The sequence below is a fragment of the Chiroxiphia lanceolata genome, chromosome Z (assembly GCF_009829145.1).
Source record: "Chiroxiphia lanceolata isolate bChiLan1 chromosome Z, bChiLan1.pri, whole genome shotgun sequence".
NCBI lineage: Eukaryota > Metazoa > Chordata > Aves > Passeriformes > Pipridae > Chiroxiphia > Chiroxiphia lanceolata.
Window position 1 is genome coordinate 53332236 of NC_045671.1, and position 16264 is coordinate 53348499.

Below are 16264 nucleotides of genomic sequence, written 5' to 3' on the forward strand. Positions count from 1 at the left end.
TTAAATGAAATGGACTCATCAGGTCTTTGACAAAGAGGCCCCAAGACAGAAATTGCACTTGTAAAAGCATGACAGAACAATCCTGGGGCATTCTGGCTTTTTTTTCTGCTAATGCCTCCTTTTCCTTGGTCAGCGTGTTGCAAGCAGGTAAGTGATACAAAAGTTTTTTGGGTTTTTTTCCAGTTCACCAGCATGGATGTGTTAAGACTGCCAAGAATCAGAGCCAGTATGAACATGTTCATAATGACATCTGCAGAATTTCCAATATTATTAGAAGACCAGCCCCCCATTCCAAGTGCATGTGTGTGTGTTTGTGTATGTGCATACATATAAACCACATATGCCTTTATGAGTGAATGCCTTAGTGGTACTGGCAGGAACCTTTATAATGTAGAGGTCTTCACACGTTCATCTAAAGACAATCATCTAAAGACAATCGAGTTGCTTCCATCTAATAAAAACAGTTTCCATCCACAAGATGTAATTTGAGCCAGTGGACTAAGTTTCAACCACAGTATTTCATATAGCTTAGACTCTACGTTTGTTTAGTGCTTTACAAGTCAAGTTGCCTTAATCCACCCTTGAATCCTGATTACTTCCTGCCCAGGAATCAAATGCCCCAATAAGTCTCCCCACGTATGAGGTCAACCGCTGTCTTAACAGAAGTGATCAAATTTACAAAGGGACAAGGAAGAAAATATGAAGGAGTAGGAAAGACAAAGGACAGAACCACTGACCTGGAGTAATTAGAGTTACAAGGGTTGCAGACAGGGAGACACAATTTGGCATTAATATGCTGGAAACTGTACACCCATGGGCAGAAAACAAATAATGAAAACATAAAATGCAGAGAGAATGAAAGACATTCTATCCACACCTAGAACCTAAACATTTAATTTCCTCTATTCTCCCCAATACTGTTCTAAAATTACTTAATGTTTCCAAGAACAAAAACTACTGCCAGGAAGTGAAATCTATACTGAAGTGGAAACTGGAAAAAGTAGCCCATAGTATGACCTCTTCCTTAAAAACTAATTCCTAAAGAGGAAATGTTCATAACTGAATGTGCAAAACAGAGGCCAGTATTCTGGAGACCTAAAAAGCCTACTATACAGACATGATTTTGGGTTCAGCATAGTACAATTACTGTAGGTCAAGGCACCAAGGATCACAGCATCCTGAGAAATTCACCTGTGAGAGGCATCATCTCCTTGCTTCTAGATTTCTGTACTCCCTGGGAGCTGGACACTGCCGCCCTGTGTAGAGACACAATGCTGCCAAGCCATTGACTGTCAGTGTTTTGCTTTTGACAAACAGCAACTCCTAGCTCCTGTTATATTTAGCTCCTCCAGTCCATTTAACCTCTAACCTGGAAATGAAAAGTAGTCTGGCACACCACTCTTAAAAGACTCTGCTGTAGATTGCACAGCACTGAACTTGAAAGGAGGAATCCCTCTGAAACAGACAATGCAAAGCTGAAAGTCCATGCCAGCAATTATGAAGTGCTACCAGAAGCCAGCCAAAGAGATTTTTTTTTTTTTAAAAAACCAGTCTCCTTGGGTATTAGAACTAAAAATTTATGAACAAAAGGAGACATTTCTGAGGCCATTAATTCAGCTGAGGTATCCACACTCTCAGAAAAAATTCATGTTTGTGCATCAAATAACTAAAAAAGCACAACTATGGTATTTATGAGGAAATCAGTAATAAGCCAAACAGATGTGCATTAATAAAGATACATGTTTGAGGGAATGTCCAAAAATGAGACCTATGTTTTCATATTAGCTGTCATGTTTTTACTCTTAGGGAAACTAGGAAGTAAAGAAGTATTTCCTATTGCTGGAACACAGCAATAAATATACACATAATATATATAAAATGCAAAACTATATTACTATTTACAAAAAGTAGGTATTTTGTTGAAAAAGCAAGTGGTTGCTCAGAAAAGTAAGGTTTTGGCTACTTCTTTTAAATAAGAAAATGAAAGACAAAATAATTAATCAGGTTAAAAAAGGAAAAATGTATTTTATTAGGTCATAGGATATGATACCTTTTAAATACTGAAGTGGGAAAATATCTTAACCTGAGTATAAAAAAATCCATACTGAATGACCACAAGCACCTACCCATTAACACAATAATTTCTGGGATATATCAGTGGAACAATTTGATATGTAGCCTTCATGTTGTGTATTTTTTACTTTACTCTTCAATGGAAAGACAGCCTAAACAGCTCCAAGATATTCCCCACAGAGCTATAATTAGTGCTTGAAGTGCAACCAAAAGAACTGGCTGAAACCTGAAATCTGAACATGTGGAATACTGGAATGAATTTCTCATTTACCTAAGCAAAAGTGAGGCAGCTTCAGGGTTGCAGGAATCACAGTTCTGCTTCAGGCTCTCTCTCCATTACCACTGTTGTTGGGTAACAGTGTCGGGTAACAACAAAGCCAGTTGTATGTTGCAAACACAATGTGATAACACAAGAGCAAAATTTCTGTTGTACAAGGAGTCTCTAGTTAATGATAGTTGAAATTGTCTCTGCATGCAAAGCCAAAGCTAACAGGCAGTGCATAGGAAAGCCACCAGCATGAGAACTGGGTATGAGATGGATGTCACACACAAGCACCCATTCTATCAAGCGGGTTCAGGCAGTTCTCATTGCCTTTATACTACTATCTGATTAAACACTCAAGAAAGGAGCCCATGGCCACCAGATCCACACAGCTGTTGTTTCACTACTTATGTTAGATGTCTCCTTATGCAAAACTTCAGGTTTAGAGATGTCTGTTTAACTTCCGGAGTTTAACAAAAAGAACCTCAAATTTTCTGCAAATTCAGATCTTTTCACTAGATACGCAGGCAAATGTTACTGCTCCACCTCTACATCTGCAGACTGAGGGCTGCACTAATGTACAGTTCATCTCCCGCAGCATTAATTTAAGAAGAAACAATGTACTTAGACTGTGTGAAAAATATTGCCCTCACATTTTGTGCCCTAAACTTAGGTTAAATTCTTTGCACAGAAAACTCTTGACACCAAACTTCCAGCAATTTCCATTCCAGAAATCTAGTTTTTCCTACATGACACACAGAAATATGTAGATATTGCTGTTGTTCAAATATGAGTTAAGTGGATACGTGATTTGATCACACAAAGAAACTAGATTCATGTTTCAAATATGCACTCTCTATAATGTATGCAGTGTATGGAAAGACACTCATTTGCCAAAGCTGCTTTTCAGTATTGGTTTCCAAATCAGGATATACCCCACAAAAAGAACGGTGTGTGGGTTTTTATGTTCAATATATTACCTGTTTCAGGCTGGGTATACAAAACCAGAGAGACTTTTGACAAGTCCAAAACCAGTAATGCTATTCTGGCTTGTTACAACAGTTTCCATGTATGTGTGAGATGGGATGAGGTAACTAAACAGTTTTGGTTTCCAGTATACCTTGTGACATTGTAAGAAAAGTGGACATTTTGATATTTTCCTGTAACTCTCATTACGAATTTTACTGTCTGTTAGGACTTTTATATTCCATTGAATGCAACGTAAGAATGTTTCTGATATATTCTTTCTTTTTTCTGCATTTTTTTTGTACTACCTGCTGACTGCCTGTGAAAAGGCTCATTTTTCACAGAAAGCAAAGGAGAGCAATTTTAAGGTTAGCTCTGTTTACTGATTTCCAAAACAAAATAAAGCACATGGTATCAAAGATCATCTAGGTGTCACTGAGCCTAAATACTACTTCAGGTACTGGAAGGCAATATCCCTAATTGTACTTTGTCTGAATACAGAAAGTTGCTAACTGTACAAACAAAGGATTGCTACTATTTGCTTAATGATGTGTTAAGGTTATCACCTAACCTCATTTTCTCTGGACAATCCCAGTTTGTAGAAAACTACAACATATCAAGTATAAACCACATCTAAAGAGTCATTAAGGCATCCTGAGATACATATATCAGCCAAATGCAACGTAGTAAGACATAGAAACTAAGCTTACTGGTAAGACATACAGGAAGGTGGACAAACTGTTGCAAAGTGGTGACTTTGAAAGAGAGTTTAGGGTCATGGAAGATAATCAACTGGCAATGAGCTATCCTAAAACAGTCTGCTTATTGGATTGGTCAGTAGGATCTATATGAACATGTCCATGGAATAGGGATGCTACAACTTATATGCCCCACTATGGTATCCACACTTGAAAAAACAGTGACAGAAAACAGAATGTGTTTCAGAAAGAATCAAAGGAATGAATGTGTTTTGCAAATTCTGACTAACAGAAGGAAACTGAACATACAAAGCATTACTGTAAAGGTTGTAGAACAGATTTTAAAGGACAGTAAGGGGTATCAGTATTAATGGAAAAAAAAGGTTAAAATGCAACACACACTTTAGAATTTCAGATAAATCTGTTAAGTTTTTGTCTAGTAACTTATTTTATGTAGAGGGATGTATGAGAACCAGTCTATCCGGCTTCCGCAAAACATAACAAGCCCTAAAAGAAATCACTAATGAAACAAAAGAAAATGAACATTATTCCACAGGTGGAAGTGGAAATGGTTGTACTTGAAATGATATGGGTTCTGCTGGACAAACACAGGGATCAAAAAAGTTATGAGTAGAGTATTTCAAGGACGAGCCAGGGAAACAAATTTATTAGGTGGTTTTGACATAAAAAAGAAAGAGCATCTAGTGAATCTAGTAATTGCAACCACCTGTATGCAAGGCAAGAATTCAGGCTGGAAGATGTGGAGAAGCAGTACTCTGATGATCAATGAGATGGACAACCTAGTTTTTAAGTGACTAAAGAGTGTGGCTTGTTTGTCACATCGAAATGAAGTCTGAAAGGAGACTCTGTTCTAGAAATACATCAGAAACAAAAATGGAAGGAGCAAAAGTATTTAAGCTGAGGCACAGTTTAGGTCTAGGAACAAAGGGACAGAAAACTGCACATGAGTAAATCCAGTTGCAACTTAGAAGAAAGTCTCTAACCAACAGATTAGTGATGGTTGTGAAATGGTTTCCCAACAAAAACAGAGAAAGCTACACGGTCATTTCCTGTCTTATATTCCTATGTTTCAATTTAATTTATCCAAGAGATCACTTGGCCGAAATCTGTAATGACTTGCATGTGGAGTTTTCTAACACCGTTAAGACACCCCAGAAATACAGCAAAAATGGAAAGAAAAATAAGAAACTTAGATGAGTAACAACCTATACATTTTCAGTAGTGATGGTTGCCAGTGCCTTGTACAGCCACGGACATAAGACTTCAGTTAAGACTGGCTCTTTACAAAAGATGTACAGAAACCATAAATTAACAAATGAATCAGGAAAACAGAGATATTGATGAAGCAATAACTGGACGGAATTTTACTGATTGGACTTACGAGAAAGACAGGTCTAGACGACAGATGTTAGAACTACGAATACTATTTCAAGCCAATGGTGTTACGTCTTGTGACATCAGAAGGAAAAAACACGATGTTAAAACATCATAGGACTTTTTCGAATTCTGGTTTATAATCAGCATCCACCTCTAGTACACAGCTGACAAAGTTTAACTGGGTATGTTGAAGTAAAAATAGCAACACATGTTAAGACTTTATATGAGAGATGCAATCAGGATACATAGTATATTTTCAAACCATATAAGAGAGAAATGCCAGGACCTAGCACTAGGTTACATCAGCATACTGGAAGACATATCTTCTGAAACCATCCCCAAAGACAGCACTAATTCTTCTGATTGATCTTCACCAAGTAGTTTTTTGCCAACTAATTGAAAATGTCCAAGAGGTCTTATGCATACAAAATGTATCTACAGATGATATATATGAGATATGCATACACTCAGATATGTGTTATTCACTTTCAAACAGCAGCTGTACAAGATGAGCAAACACAATACACAGTTTAAAAAAATCTTATCTAAACCTCTGTGCATCACTTTAAATGTATTAAAGAACAGACATTTTGGAAAATATTCTGACACATTTGACTGGAAGTCTTCCTGAAGTAACTTCTGATTTTTGTAATGCAATTCTCTGGCAAAGCAAAACAGAATAACTCCACTTTGTGTAAGCAACACATCCTACTCAGAATGATGAAAAGATGTGATGGCAAGACAAATAAATTTAATAGAAACATCCGGGGTACAACACAGAGAGTATCACCTTTGTCTGGACACTTGCAAATGATGAGCAATCTCTTGCCACTTTTGGAGCAGAACCATATAGTAGTAGTAGTTGTAGCAGTAGTAGTAGTAGTAGTAGTAGTAGTAGTAGTAGTAGTAGTAGTAGTAGTAGTAATACTAATAACAACAACAATAATAATAAAATGTGAAATCATTTTTCTTAATTTCTCCTTTCCCTTTTTTTGTTTTTCTTCCTCTCTCCTGCACGTGGGTTGGAGGCTTCTGTAGTGATTGTGAGACAGCCTTTCTGCTCCCAGCAAGCACTTCGAACACACTCTGCGGCCAAAGTTGGTGAAGCGAGACAGATGAGAAGGGGCAGTGATGATGGGAGGCAAGGTATCAAGCTGAGTTTGCACAAGAGGTTCAGCCACACAGAATCTGGTCATTAATGTCCATCAAATATTTGGCTTGTGTCCAGCTTGCTTAACAGAATGGTGTCATGGCAATAAGATGAAGGCCTGTGTGCCAAAAGTTTCCACGTGGATTTCCCTGCCTCTCCATCCTCTTAGTTTATATTAAGGCTGACCTGCCCTGTTGCTGATTTGTACTTTCTTATGGGTACTACAGAATGAACAAGCATGCAGCTGGCGAGATGTTTGGAGAGGTGACCTATTAGATTTTTTAAACCCTGCAACACAGAACATCCACAAGGGTCACGCGTCCAGAAACTGGACTATAAGGTCTTTGCCAAACAGCAGTGAGAGAACAAGTCTGAATATCTGAAATGCATTCCTCTCCAAGTGATGTTGACACTTATTCCAGAATAACAGGCTTATTTGTATGAATACAAATGAACCAGCCCGAATGCTGCACTGCAGAGCCATGAATCAGCAAGACCAAGTCCCTCAAGTGTGTATAGCATTGTACTTATAGACAGTGAGAGATACAGACAGGCATCTTAAAATCTAATGGTACTTAAGATTTTATCTTTCTGAATCAAGGAAAGGCTTTTGTGTTCTCTCTTTTGTCCCAGATTCAGCACAGTCTTATTACATGATTTAACCATAATCATGTTTTGCAATGCTAAGCCTGTTTGTTCTTGAACAGAGGGTGAAATGTGATATTCAATATATTAATTCTGGATAGACCACCCTTTGTCAGATATTTTTTCAGGCATGTTCTGCATGATTACAATGGATTTTTTCTTAAGATTATTAGGTCTAATACTTCTAATACACTGGTATTGAAAATACAAGCCTTGAAAATTTTCCACCCTTATGGCTATACTATTTTCAAGAAAGGACCTTGTCAACTGAAAGCATGATATAAAGGGAGTTTTGTATTTGCATAGAAATTGTTTGGTAGTAGAGTCTCTAAGCTTTCTCTTTGAACTCAAGTATGCAAATTTAATAGAATTAAACAAAATACCCTTAGAGATTACACAAAATCATGGTACTTGAGACAGGTTTAAAAACTGGTTTCCTCTTCCTTTACTTTGATCCTGGGCAGAATTTTGAAAGCATATTTAACTTATGGGTTAGGCTGTCATTTAATAAACTCATTTACCCTGAGTAACCTTTCTTTAAATAGATTTTTCTATTTTAATTCAAAGCATATATTATCTCTGTGTAACTTTATAGAAAAACTATGCAGTCATCTTTGTTATTATCTGCAGGATTTGGAAGGAGTAATCATAATAGCTCAGCAGATTTCAAAATAATAATATTTATAAAACACTCTGTATGAGCTGCTAATTGGAATAATATGCACTTAAGATAACCAGACATTTTTTAAATGGATCCCAGTCTCTCAGTAAACTCAACAAAAAACAGTGGTTCTTGCATCCATTTCATTTTTACTTAATGACTATAATAAATTAAATTAATAATTCAATTCACTTATACTTTACTCAAAGTTATTATTCAGCACTACCTTTGATTTTCCTAATTAAACAAGAGGGCATAAGTTACTTTTCAGATGCTTTTAAAAACTGTTGATAATTCCCTCTGCTGTTCCATTTTAAAAATGTGATATACAGTTGTATGTGTATACGCATAATAAATTAAGAATACTGATCTTGAAACTTCCTGTAGATCAGAAAAAAGGTTTTGTCAAAGTTTCCTGTACTGATCTTATTTTAATTTACACCACAGATGCTATCCTAGATGGTCAGTATATTCAGTTCAATATTTCTGAAAAAGGGAAGCCAAGATCTGGACACAACATAATAAGCATATTTGTCTCCCTATTATTGTTGAACAATTACTGTGACTGCTTAGGGAAATCTACGTTTGGCTGTGTATCTAGTCACAACCTTGAACAATGATCTCATTTTATGAATATTTTATTAAAAAGGAAATTAATCTTTTCTTCTCCCAAAAAAGAAAACTAATCTTTTCTTCTTCCATTTGCCACATCTTTTAAAATGACACAGCTTCCGACAATGAAATTAAATATAGAAAAAATACCTTTGCCTGAACATAGGAAGGCACAGTTTATTAAAAAGAGAGAGAACATGTTCATCTTGAAGTAATTTTCGGTCTGGAAACAACCTATTAGGGAAGGTGGTAATTGCAACACACATTTACAATCTTTCAGTCTATATCATATTTTAAAGGATGAAAACTAGAGAGTAACCTTAAATGTTTTGCATTTCTTATCAGTACATTTTCATGTAAGTTTTAAAAAGAACTTCTGTTTCTTGAGTAGAAATGAAAATGCGTTTGTAGTCAGAGCCAGACAAAATATCCAAATATGAAATATTTAGGTCTACTCAACTCTTCATGGGCACCTACAGGCAGAATAAGATGCTGATAAAATGAAATAGAAAATAAATTGCAAAAATAATAATTTGACTTGCATTAAATATGACTTCTACTATTTCTCAAAAAAATATAGCATACTTTTTCCACACTGTTATCAGAAAAAGACTACCTCCGAATTTTAAAATTAAATACTGTGTTTCCACTATAGACCGGTACTTACTTAAAATATAGAACAATGGTAAAATTAAATTCATCTCGGTTCTGTAGGGTATCTTCTCATATTACTGCTAATAATAACAATGGAATAATAATGTTTGTAGGCAAGATTCATGTTCTTAGCAAATTATTCCACATTCTTGATTTATATCATATTTATTCCCAGCTTGAGTGCTTTGAGATTTCAATAAGGAAATGGCTGAGTCCTTCTGGTACAGAAATTCAGGCTGAGCTTTTCACAGTTGTCTTCCCTACAGGAAATACGACATTTAAACTAACACATATACATGTTTAAACATATAACTTTTTTTGACAAGTTCTCCTGCATTCTGCAGTTCCATTAGTGTCTCCTTCATCACAGTACTGTGAGTTCTCTGAGACCAGACAAAAACACTAAAAGAAACATGGCTGTAGACTTTCTTTAGACCTCAACTTCTTATACTAAGAAATCAAGTGAAACAAATCAATGAAAGAAAGGAAGGAAGACAGAAAGAAAAGCAGTCAAAGGTTTTGCTTTAGAATTTCCTTACAACTCAGATTTGATGAGCTGGCACTGCTGTGCAAGTAGCATTTTTCAGTCATTTTATTTTTAGTAGAATTACATCACTACCTCAGAGTAGTTTTAAGGACACTGACGATGATGTACTTCAGTTGAAAATGAACAGAGCTGATACCTCAGGACTGACTACCAGGTCACTATCAAAGGAAAATGCATTTTTAGTTTTATGCAAAGGAAGTTTTCTTCTTTCCTTCAGAATCCTTTCCTTTTCCCTATGCTGTGCACTTGCACATACCGGGCACAAGTACCCTTTTACTTGCACATGAGAGCAGATCCAGGAGATGCACTTCGATGAGAACTTACCATTCTGATGCCATTCTCAAAGGCCTGACGTGCTAGAGAAGCAGGACCATCCACAGTCTTACCATCGTCATCAGGCCCCCAGCTGGCACTGTAAATGTGGATGTGCTGGGGATTAAGGCTTAGAGACTTTGCTTCTACCATATCTGTCACATCTCCATCCAGCATCCGTACACCTTTAGAACAAAAGATACAATGAACAGGACTGACCAACTCAGAATGTTTCTTATTTGTTTTCCTCTGGGGAAAATTGTTGTGTATAACATTGGAATGAATGATTATAAGAATTTCTACTGTTGTTAGAGAAAAGAAGCAAAAAATCTGTTTGGATATATATTTTTCCATGGAAAAATATCTCTTGACGAAAAAAAATATAAAAAGGTTGAAATATTTTGGTCCTTCTTCATGTTTTAAAAGTTATCTACATGTAATTTATCCATTATACAGCCTTCAAAGTTCCACAGCAGAGTTTCAGGCTAAAGAAAACTTAAAAAATACTTGAACCTTGAAATGTTTGCATGTGTCACTTAAAGTTAACAAATTATTTTCTTTCTCGTTTTATACTGCATTGAACCTGCAGCATCTACTTTGAGTCATTCACAGTTCTAACCATGTTAATAGATGTAATAAAAAGGATCTCTACTGACAAATAACCTTGGGATTATTCCTTCATGTATGAGGCCTCAAGGAAGAAACCGGGGAGAACTCTTGCTGTACACAACAAGTACCACACAGCGTAGCAAGGCAACTACAGGAAGTTATGAATAAATATGTAACATTATTCAACCTGAAGTTACAACATTGTGAATATCCTTCTCTTGCAGAAGCTGCTTTTTTAAGGTATAATCTGAAATTCTTGTGTTAAAAGAATCCATTCATGTGGCTTTGGACAAGTCAATGTGCCAGCACTTCTAAAGTGAAAAGCCTCATGATGTTTTAAGATTACTAGACTGAAAAAAGTAGGTTAAAATCTGAAAACCGAGAAAGACTGGAAGTTGTTCTTTTGACTAACTCTAACACTTTGACTAACGTTAAATCTGACTGATAAAACCATCAATGCCAGTTTTAACCTGAACAAGAAAAAGGACAGTTAGTGTGACATGTGATCAAAGAGAGGCTAAATATTAAATAAAAATTTAATATAACTGTATGATAATACAGAGGAATTATTACTTCCAAAATGAACAAGCCAGATACCATCGCCTTTAAAAGGCCACTGCTATTTATAGGCCAAATTTACATATTTTTAAATACAGACACATTTCATTTTGCTTATGAGCTCAGATTAAAGAAACTTTTCTTGTTTACCAAGACTTTAACTTCCAATTAACAAAAGGCATAGGGGTTGCTTTGTTGAAAGAAGACTTATCTTTCTCCTTACTCTATTTGACTCAAAAATGAAAAGTGACTGTATTTCTCAGTTCACACAAAAGTTGCCCATGTTTTGTGAGATAATAAACTTTTACAAACTGTGATCGCACTATGGACTGTATGAAAAAGAGTCATTAAACCAGCTCTGAGATTCTAGGGGTTTTTTTCTACCTCAGAATAATCTAAGAAAATTAATGCTGGGTGGAAGCTGTGTTCTCAATTTCTTTAAAGCACACTAAAATATTAATAATTAAAAAATCAGTTCTAAATAAAGACAATAAAGGTACATTGGTTTTGAAAGAAGGAAAATAAAACTTTTTGGCTCTGTAACTGTGTAGCAAGTCTAAATGCTATATACAACTGGTGAACAGTAATTCCAAATTCTGCCACTGGCACCTAAATTAATTCACACCAGAATTTTTTTGCTGATGGTGAAGTGGTCTACTCTAAACCAACAGCGACAAGGCTGTGACTTAGGTGTTGTTCTCTCTGTCCAACAACGGACAGACACGCTTCAAAGCTGTTGGCCAAGATCAACTGTGTGAGGTTCAACAAGGCCAAGTGCCAGGTCCTGCCCCGGGTCATAACAACCCCAGGCACCGCTACAGGCTGGGGGAAGAGTGACTGGAAAGCAGCCCAGGAAAAAGGACCTCAATGTGCTGGTCAACAGCCAGCTAAACGTGAGCCAGCAGTGCAGCCAGGTGGCCAAGAAGGCCAATGGCATCCTGGCTTGTATCAAGAATGTGTGGCTAGAAGGACTAGGGAAGTGATCGTACTTTTGTACTGGGCACTGGTGAGGCTGCATCTGAAGTTCTGTGTCCAGTCCTGAGCCCTTCACTTCAAGAAAGATATTGAGATGCTGGAGCATGTCCAGAAATGGATAACAAAGCTGGTGATGGGCCTAGAGAGAGTAAGTCATACAAGGAATGACTGAGGGAGCTGGGGGTGTTTAGTCTGGATAAAAGGAGGCTCAGGGGAGACCTTATCTTTCTCTACTATTGTCTGAAAGGAGGCTGTAGCAAGATAGGGGTTGCCCTCTTCTATCAGGCAACTAGTGACAGGATGAGAGGACACAGTCTCAAGCTGTACCAGAAACGACTACATGAGACACTAAGTGCTGTGGTCTAGTTGACAAGGTGGTGATCACTCAAAGGTTGGACTCAGTGATCTTAAGAGCTCTTTTCCACCCTTAATGATTTTGTGATTCTGTGAAAGACGACTTTGAATAACAGACATCTCACTGGCTATTTACAATGAAAATAATCTTCCTTCCTTCCTTTCTTCCTTCCTTCCTTCCTTCCTTCCTTTCTTCCTCCCTCCCTCCCTCCCTCTTCCCAATGTCTGTAGTACTTAATTCTGCTGATCACAAAACTTTCATACTGCATTTGGCACGTGGTGATAGGGCAACAAAAGCTGCCCAGAAGGCAATTAAAAGACTGCGTTTGCAGACTGTTCTGCCTAAGACTTTAGAGACCTGCAAACTTTTCCCAACATTTGCAGTAATTCCCAAATTATAAGTGGCATTTAACTCAGAACAAAATTTCAGTGAATCACAGAAAACATGGAAAACTGAGCTGTAAGCAAGTTTTCTTTTAAAATGCTTGTTTTTAATCAGCATCTGCCTTAAACTTAAAGAAACAGCTAAACTAATTCCTCATCAACTGATGACAATATATATCTGTTGTGCCATAATTCACATCAGGAAAACATCCTGTTTTCCCATCAGGACTTGAGCCCAGCCAGGTAGCTAAGCACCCAAATCCCCACAGATGCTTTGCAATTTCCACAATCAGTTTGCAACAATAATAGCATGCTAACCAATCTTTCCTATAAAAAGTCTCACAAGCTCTGTACATGGTAACTTGTTTTGTGTGATCACTGCAGAGGATAACTTTGAAAAAATGATCCAGCCCTTTAGTGCACTGGTTTGTCTTGTAGTAAAAGCGACTGTAGCTTAGCTAAGCAAAAACTTTCACAATTTTTTATAAGAAACTTGTCACAACCTGTAAAAAACTGAAGGTCCAGATCGTAATTTTACTCAAATTTTCTCTTTGGCATATTACATCCTCACTTACACCATTGTAAGAGAAAGCTTAGACTTTCTAAGAATCCTGTTTTTTACCTATCTGTTGTCAGAAGTTCTTAAATGTTCAGAAGTGAGAAAAGGAGGACAAACACACTTAGGAAAAAAGGGAACATTATTGATGGGTGCCTGTTAACAACTTCCCATCATAAAGATCATTAACTGGATTTGTTCACCTGCCAGTATTTGATGGAACAGACTTTTTTTCCTTTTGCTTTATCTCCTTTGGATCCCTTATGTGTCCAGAGATGCTTTTTGGTTTGAAGTAAAAAATACTTATCTTGATGGAGCAAATTCAACATCACAACCTGTCAGCAGGTGCTTCGTTATACAAGGAGAATGTAATTGCTTTACCTTAACTCTAGTTTCTTCTTCAAGAAAGCCCCAGGAAGGTCTTTAAATCCCTGGGAAACAAGCAAGCTGAATACTAGTTCAGCATGATATGATTCGATATTTTTACACTTTATCTGGCCTGTGGAAAGGGAACACAGCCACTGTACATTCAAATGTGTAGCTTATGGCTTTTCTGAGGCATAGCAAATATAGGTCAGCAGCAGCAAAACTCTTATGTAAATTCAACTAGTGGAAGAGGAAGCTTAACATCAAGGCCGTGCCCAAGCTGTTGCAAGTTGTGTGACTACTACATTCACAAATGAAACTTCTCCAGAAGCCATCTCTTATCTCTATCAGTGCACTAAGTCTCTTCTGATTCTGGTTTGACAACTCAACAAATCTGATTTCATAGCTGCTGGTACATGGCGAAATGCCATGTCCACATGAGACAACCTGTTCATCTGCCATAAACTCACTCGCTTGACCAGTTCTGATTTTCTAAATCATTCTGACAGGGTAGTAGTTTTGTGCAGGCAGGCTCTCCACCTGAGGGGAATTTTTTTTCCTGCGTCACTCTAACCTTATTGTTGTGGGTTGAGATAGCTGGGTTTTTGGTAGTGGGAGTGGTTTTGGTTAGAAGCTGCTAGAAGTCTTCCCCCCAGTGATAGCTGCAAGTCCCAGGAGGGACTTCCTACTCCTGGCCAAGGGAGAGCCAATAATCACGCCTCTGTGATAACATATTTAAGAACAAGCTGTTGTGCATAAGAATTTTTTGAGCCAGGAGAGAGCTGACCAAAGCTCCCAGGTGGCTCCGCCGCCTCCCCCACAGTGGGGGCGAGGGAGGGTTGGGGGGAAGGCGGCAGCAGCCCAGCCCAGGCCTCTTGGCACCTAGCCCAGAGCAGGCACTGGTGGCCTCTGTGAAGGGGTGGCCGGGGTCGGAGCTGGGGCCAGGCCCAGGACATGCGACCCCATGGAGAGTGGCTCCGCAGCTCCCGGGCCTGCCCTGTGAGCAGCCCATGCTGGAGCCCATCTTGCCCAAGGAGCGGAACAGCACCGCGAGCGCCAAAGCCCAAGGTGAACTGTGAGGAGGGGTGGAGGGGGTGTCCTGCAGGCCAGGCCAGGGTGGCAGAGTGGCCCCTGCCGGCAGTCACTGCCCTCCCTTTCCCTCCCTGGGCGAGTCGAGCCGGACCGGGCTGGGGCGGCCTGCCACGGTGCAGCCAAGTCCATGCAGGAGCAGACGGATGCATGGAAGAAGGCCGTTACCCCCGTGGAAGGCCCAGGATGGAGCAGAGTCCTTCAAGAGACTTGTGGCCCATGGAGAGGAAAATCCATGCCGGAGCAGGTTATTCCTGGGTAGGACTTGTGGTCCTGTGGGGGATTTACAACAGTACAGCTCATCCTATGAAGGACTGCATCCTATGAAGGACTGCATCCTATGAAGGATGGAGGAGTGACTCTTGTGACAGTAAATATGGAAAAACTACTGCCTGAGGGATGGACCCACGTTGGAGACGTGGGTCAAGGTAACTGTCAAGGACTGTTACGCATGGGAGGGACCCCACGGAGCAGGGGAAGGACTCAGAGTTATGCCCCTCCCTGTAACCCGTGGTAAAGACCATGGTGAAACAGGCTGTCCCCCTGTAGCCCATGGAAGAGTGACCTACGGGACAGCAGATTTGGAAGAACTGTTGCCCGAGGGGTGGACTTGTCTCCCTGCACTGCTGCAGGGGGAGGAGGGAGAACATGGAAGGAAGGAGGGGTGGGTGAAAAGTGTGTTTAAGACTGTTTTATTTCTCACTCTTTAGATCTTATCCTATTAGTAATAATTTTTAGTATTAACCCCAAGTTGAGTTTGTTTTGCCCGTGTGACTTCTCCCACCTCAGAGCGACTTTACTAGGTGCCTAGAATCCAGCCAAGGTCAACCCACAACACTTACGCTGGATCAGGTATTGTCTACCCTCTTGAAGCCAGCAGGAAAACAGAAAGCTGACATGAGGATCTTGATGTGTACTTTGGCTAATCTGAAATGCAGATGTGCTCACATTTGATTTGGATCAAACTTGTACTGATCTAGTAGAGAACAGATGCAGTATTATTAATTGCAGAAACATGGCCTCAACTCTGCCTGCTCATATTTTTGAACTGTTCTCTGGTGTATATATAGGTAAACATGCTTCTGTTTTCACAGATGGGCTCTATTTTAGGCTCTATTTCAAAAATCAAGTTAATGAGTTTGAGCTACAGGTCTTTCTACTGAAAGCCAATATACCAATCCCATGACTTCATCTAAAGTTCAGGATAAAACTTCACTAGAAGTGTTACAACCTGTCACAGAGAGGTTACATCCTAGGAGACATATAGATGACATCTTGATAATCATCACCACAAACTAAACTAAAGATCTTTACTGAGCAGCCAATGACTACGGATTCACAGAAACCTCTTGGAACTCTTGGCTGAATGAACAAAAATGTGCGATTGAATCTTGT

The 16264-nt window shown here is 38.7% G+C and overlaps 1 protein-coding gene across 5 annotated transcripts in view; it reads right to left on the reverse strand.

The window, feature by feature from the left end:
- The window catches only part of PCSK5 (proprotein convertase subtilisin/kexin type 5), a 250123-nt gene that overhangs the window by 139192 nt on the left and 94667 nt on the right, over positions 1-16264 (reverse strand). For all 5 annotated transcript variants that reach the window (XM_032675833.1, XM_032675835.1, XM_032675834.1 and 2 more), the window contains one exon: positions 9991-10163. In XM_032675833.1, the coding sequence (XP_032531724.1) occupies positions 9991-10163 (173 nt within the window). The remainder of the gene's footprint in view (positions 1-9990; positions 10164-16264) is intronic.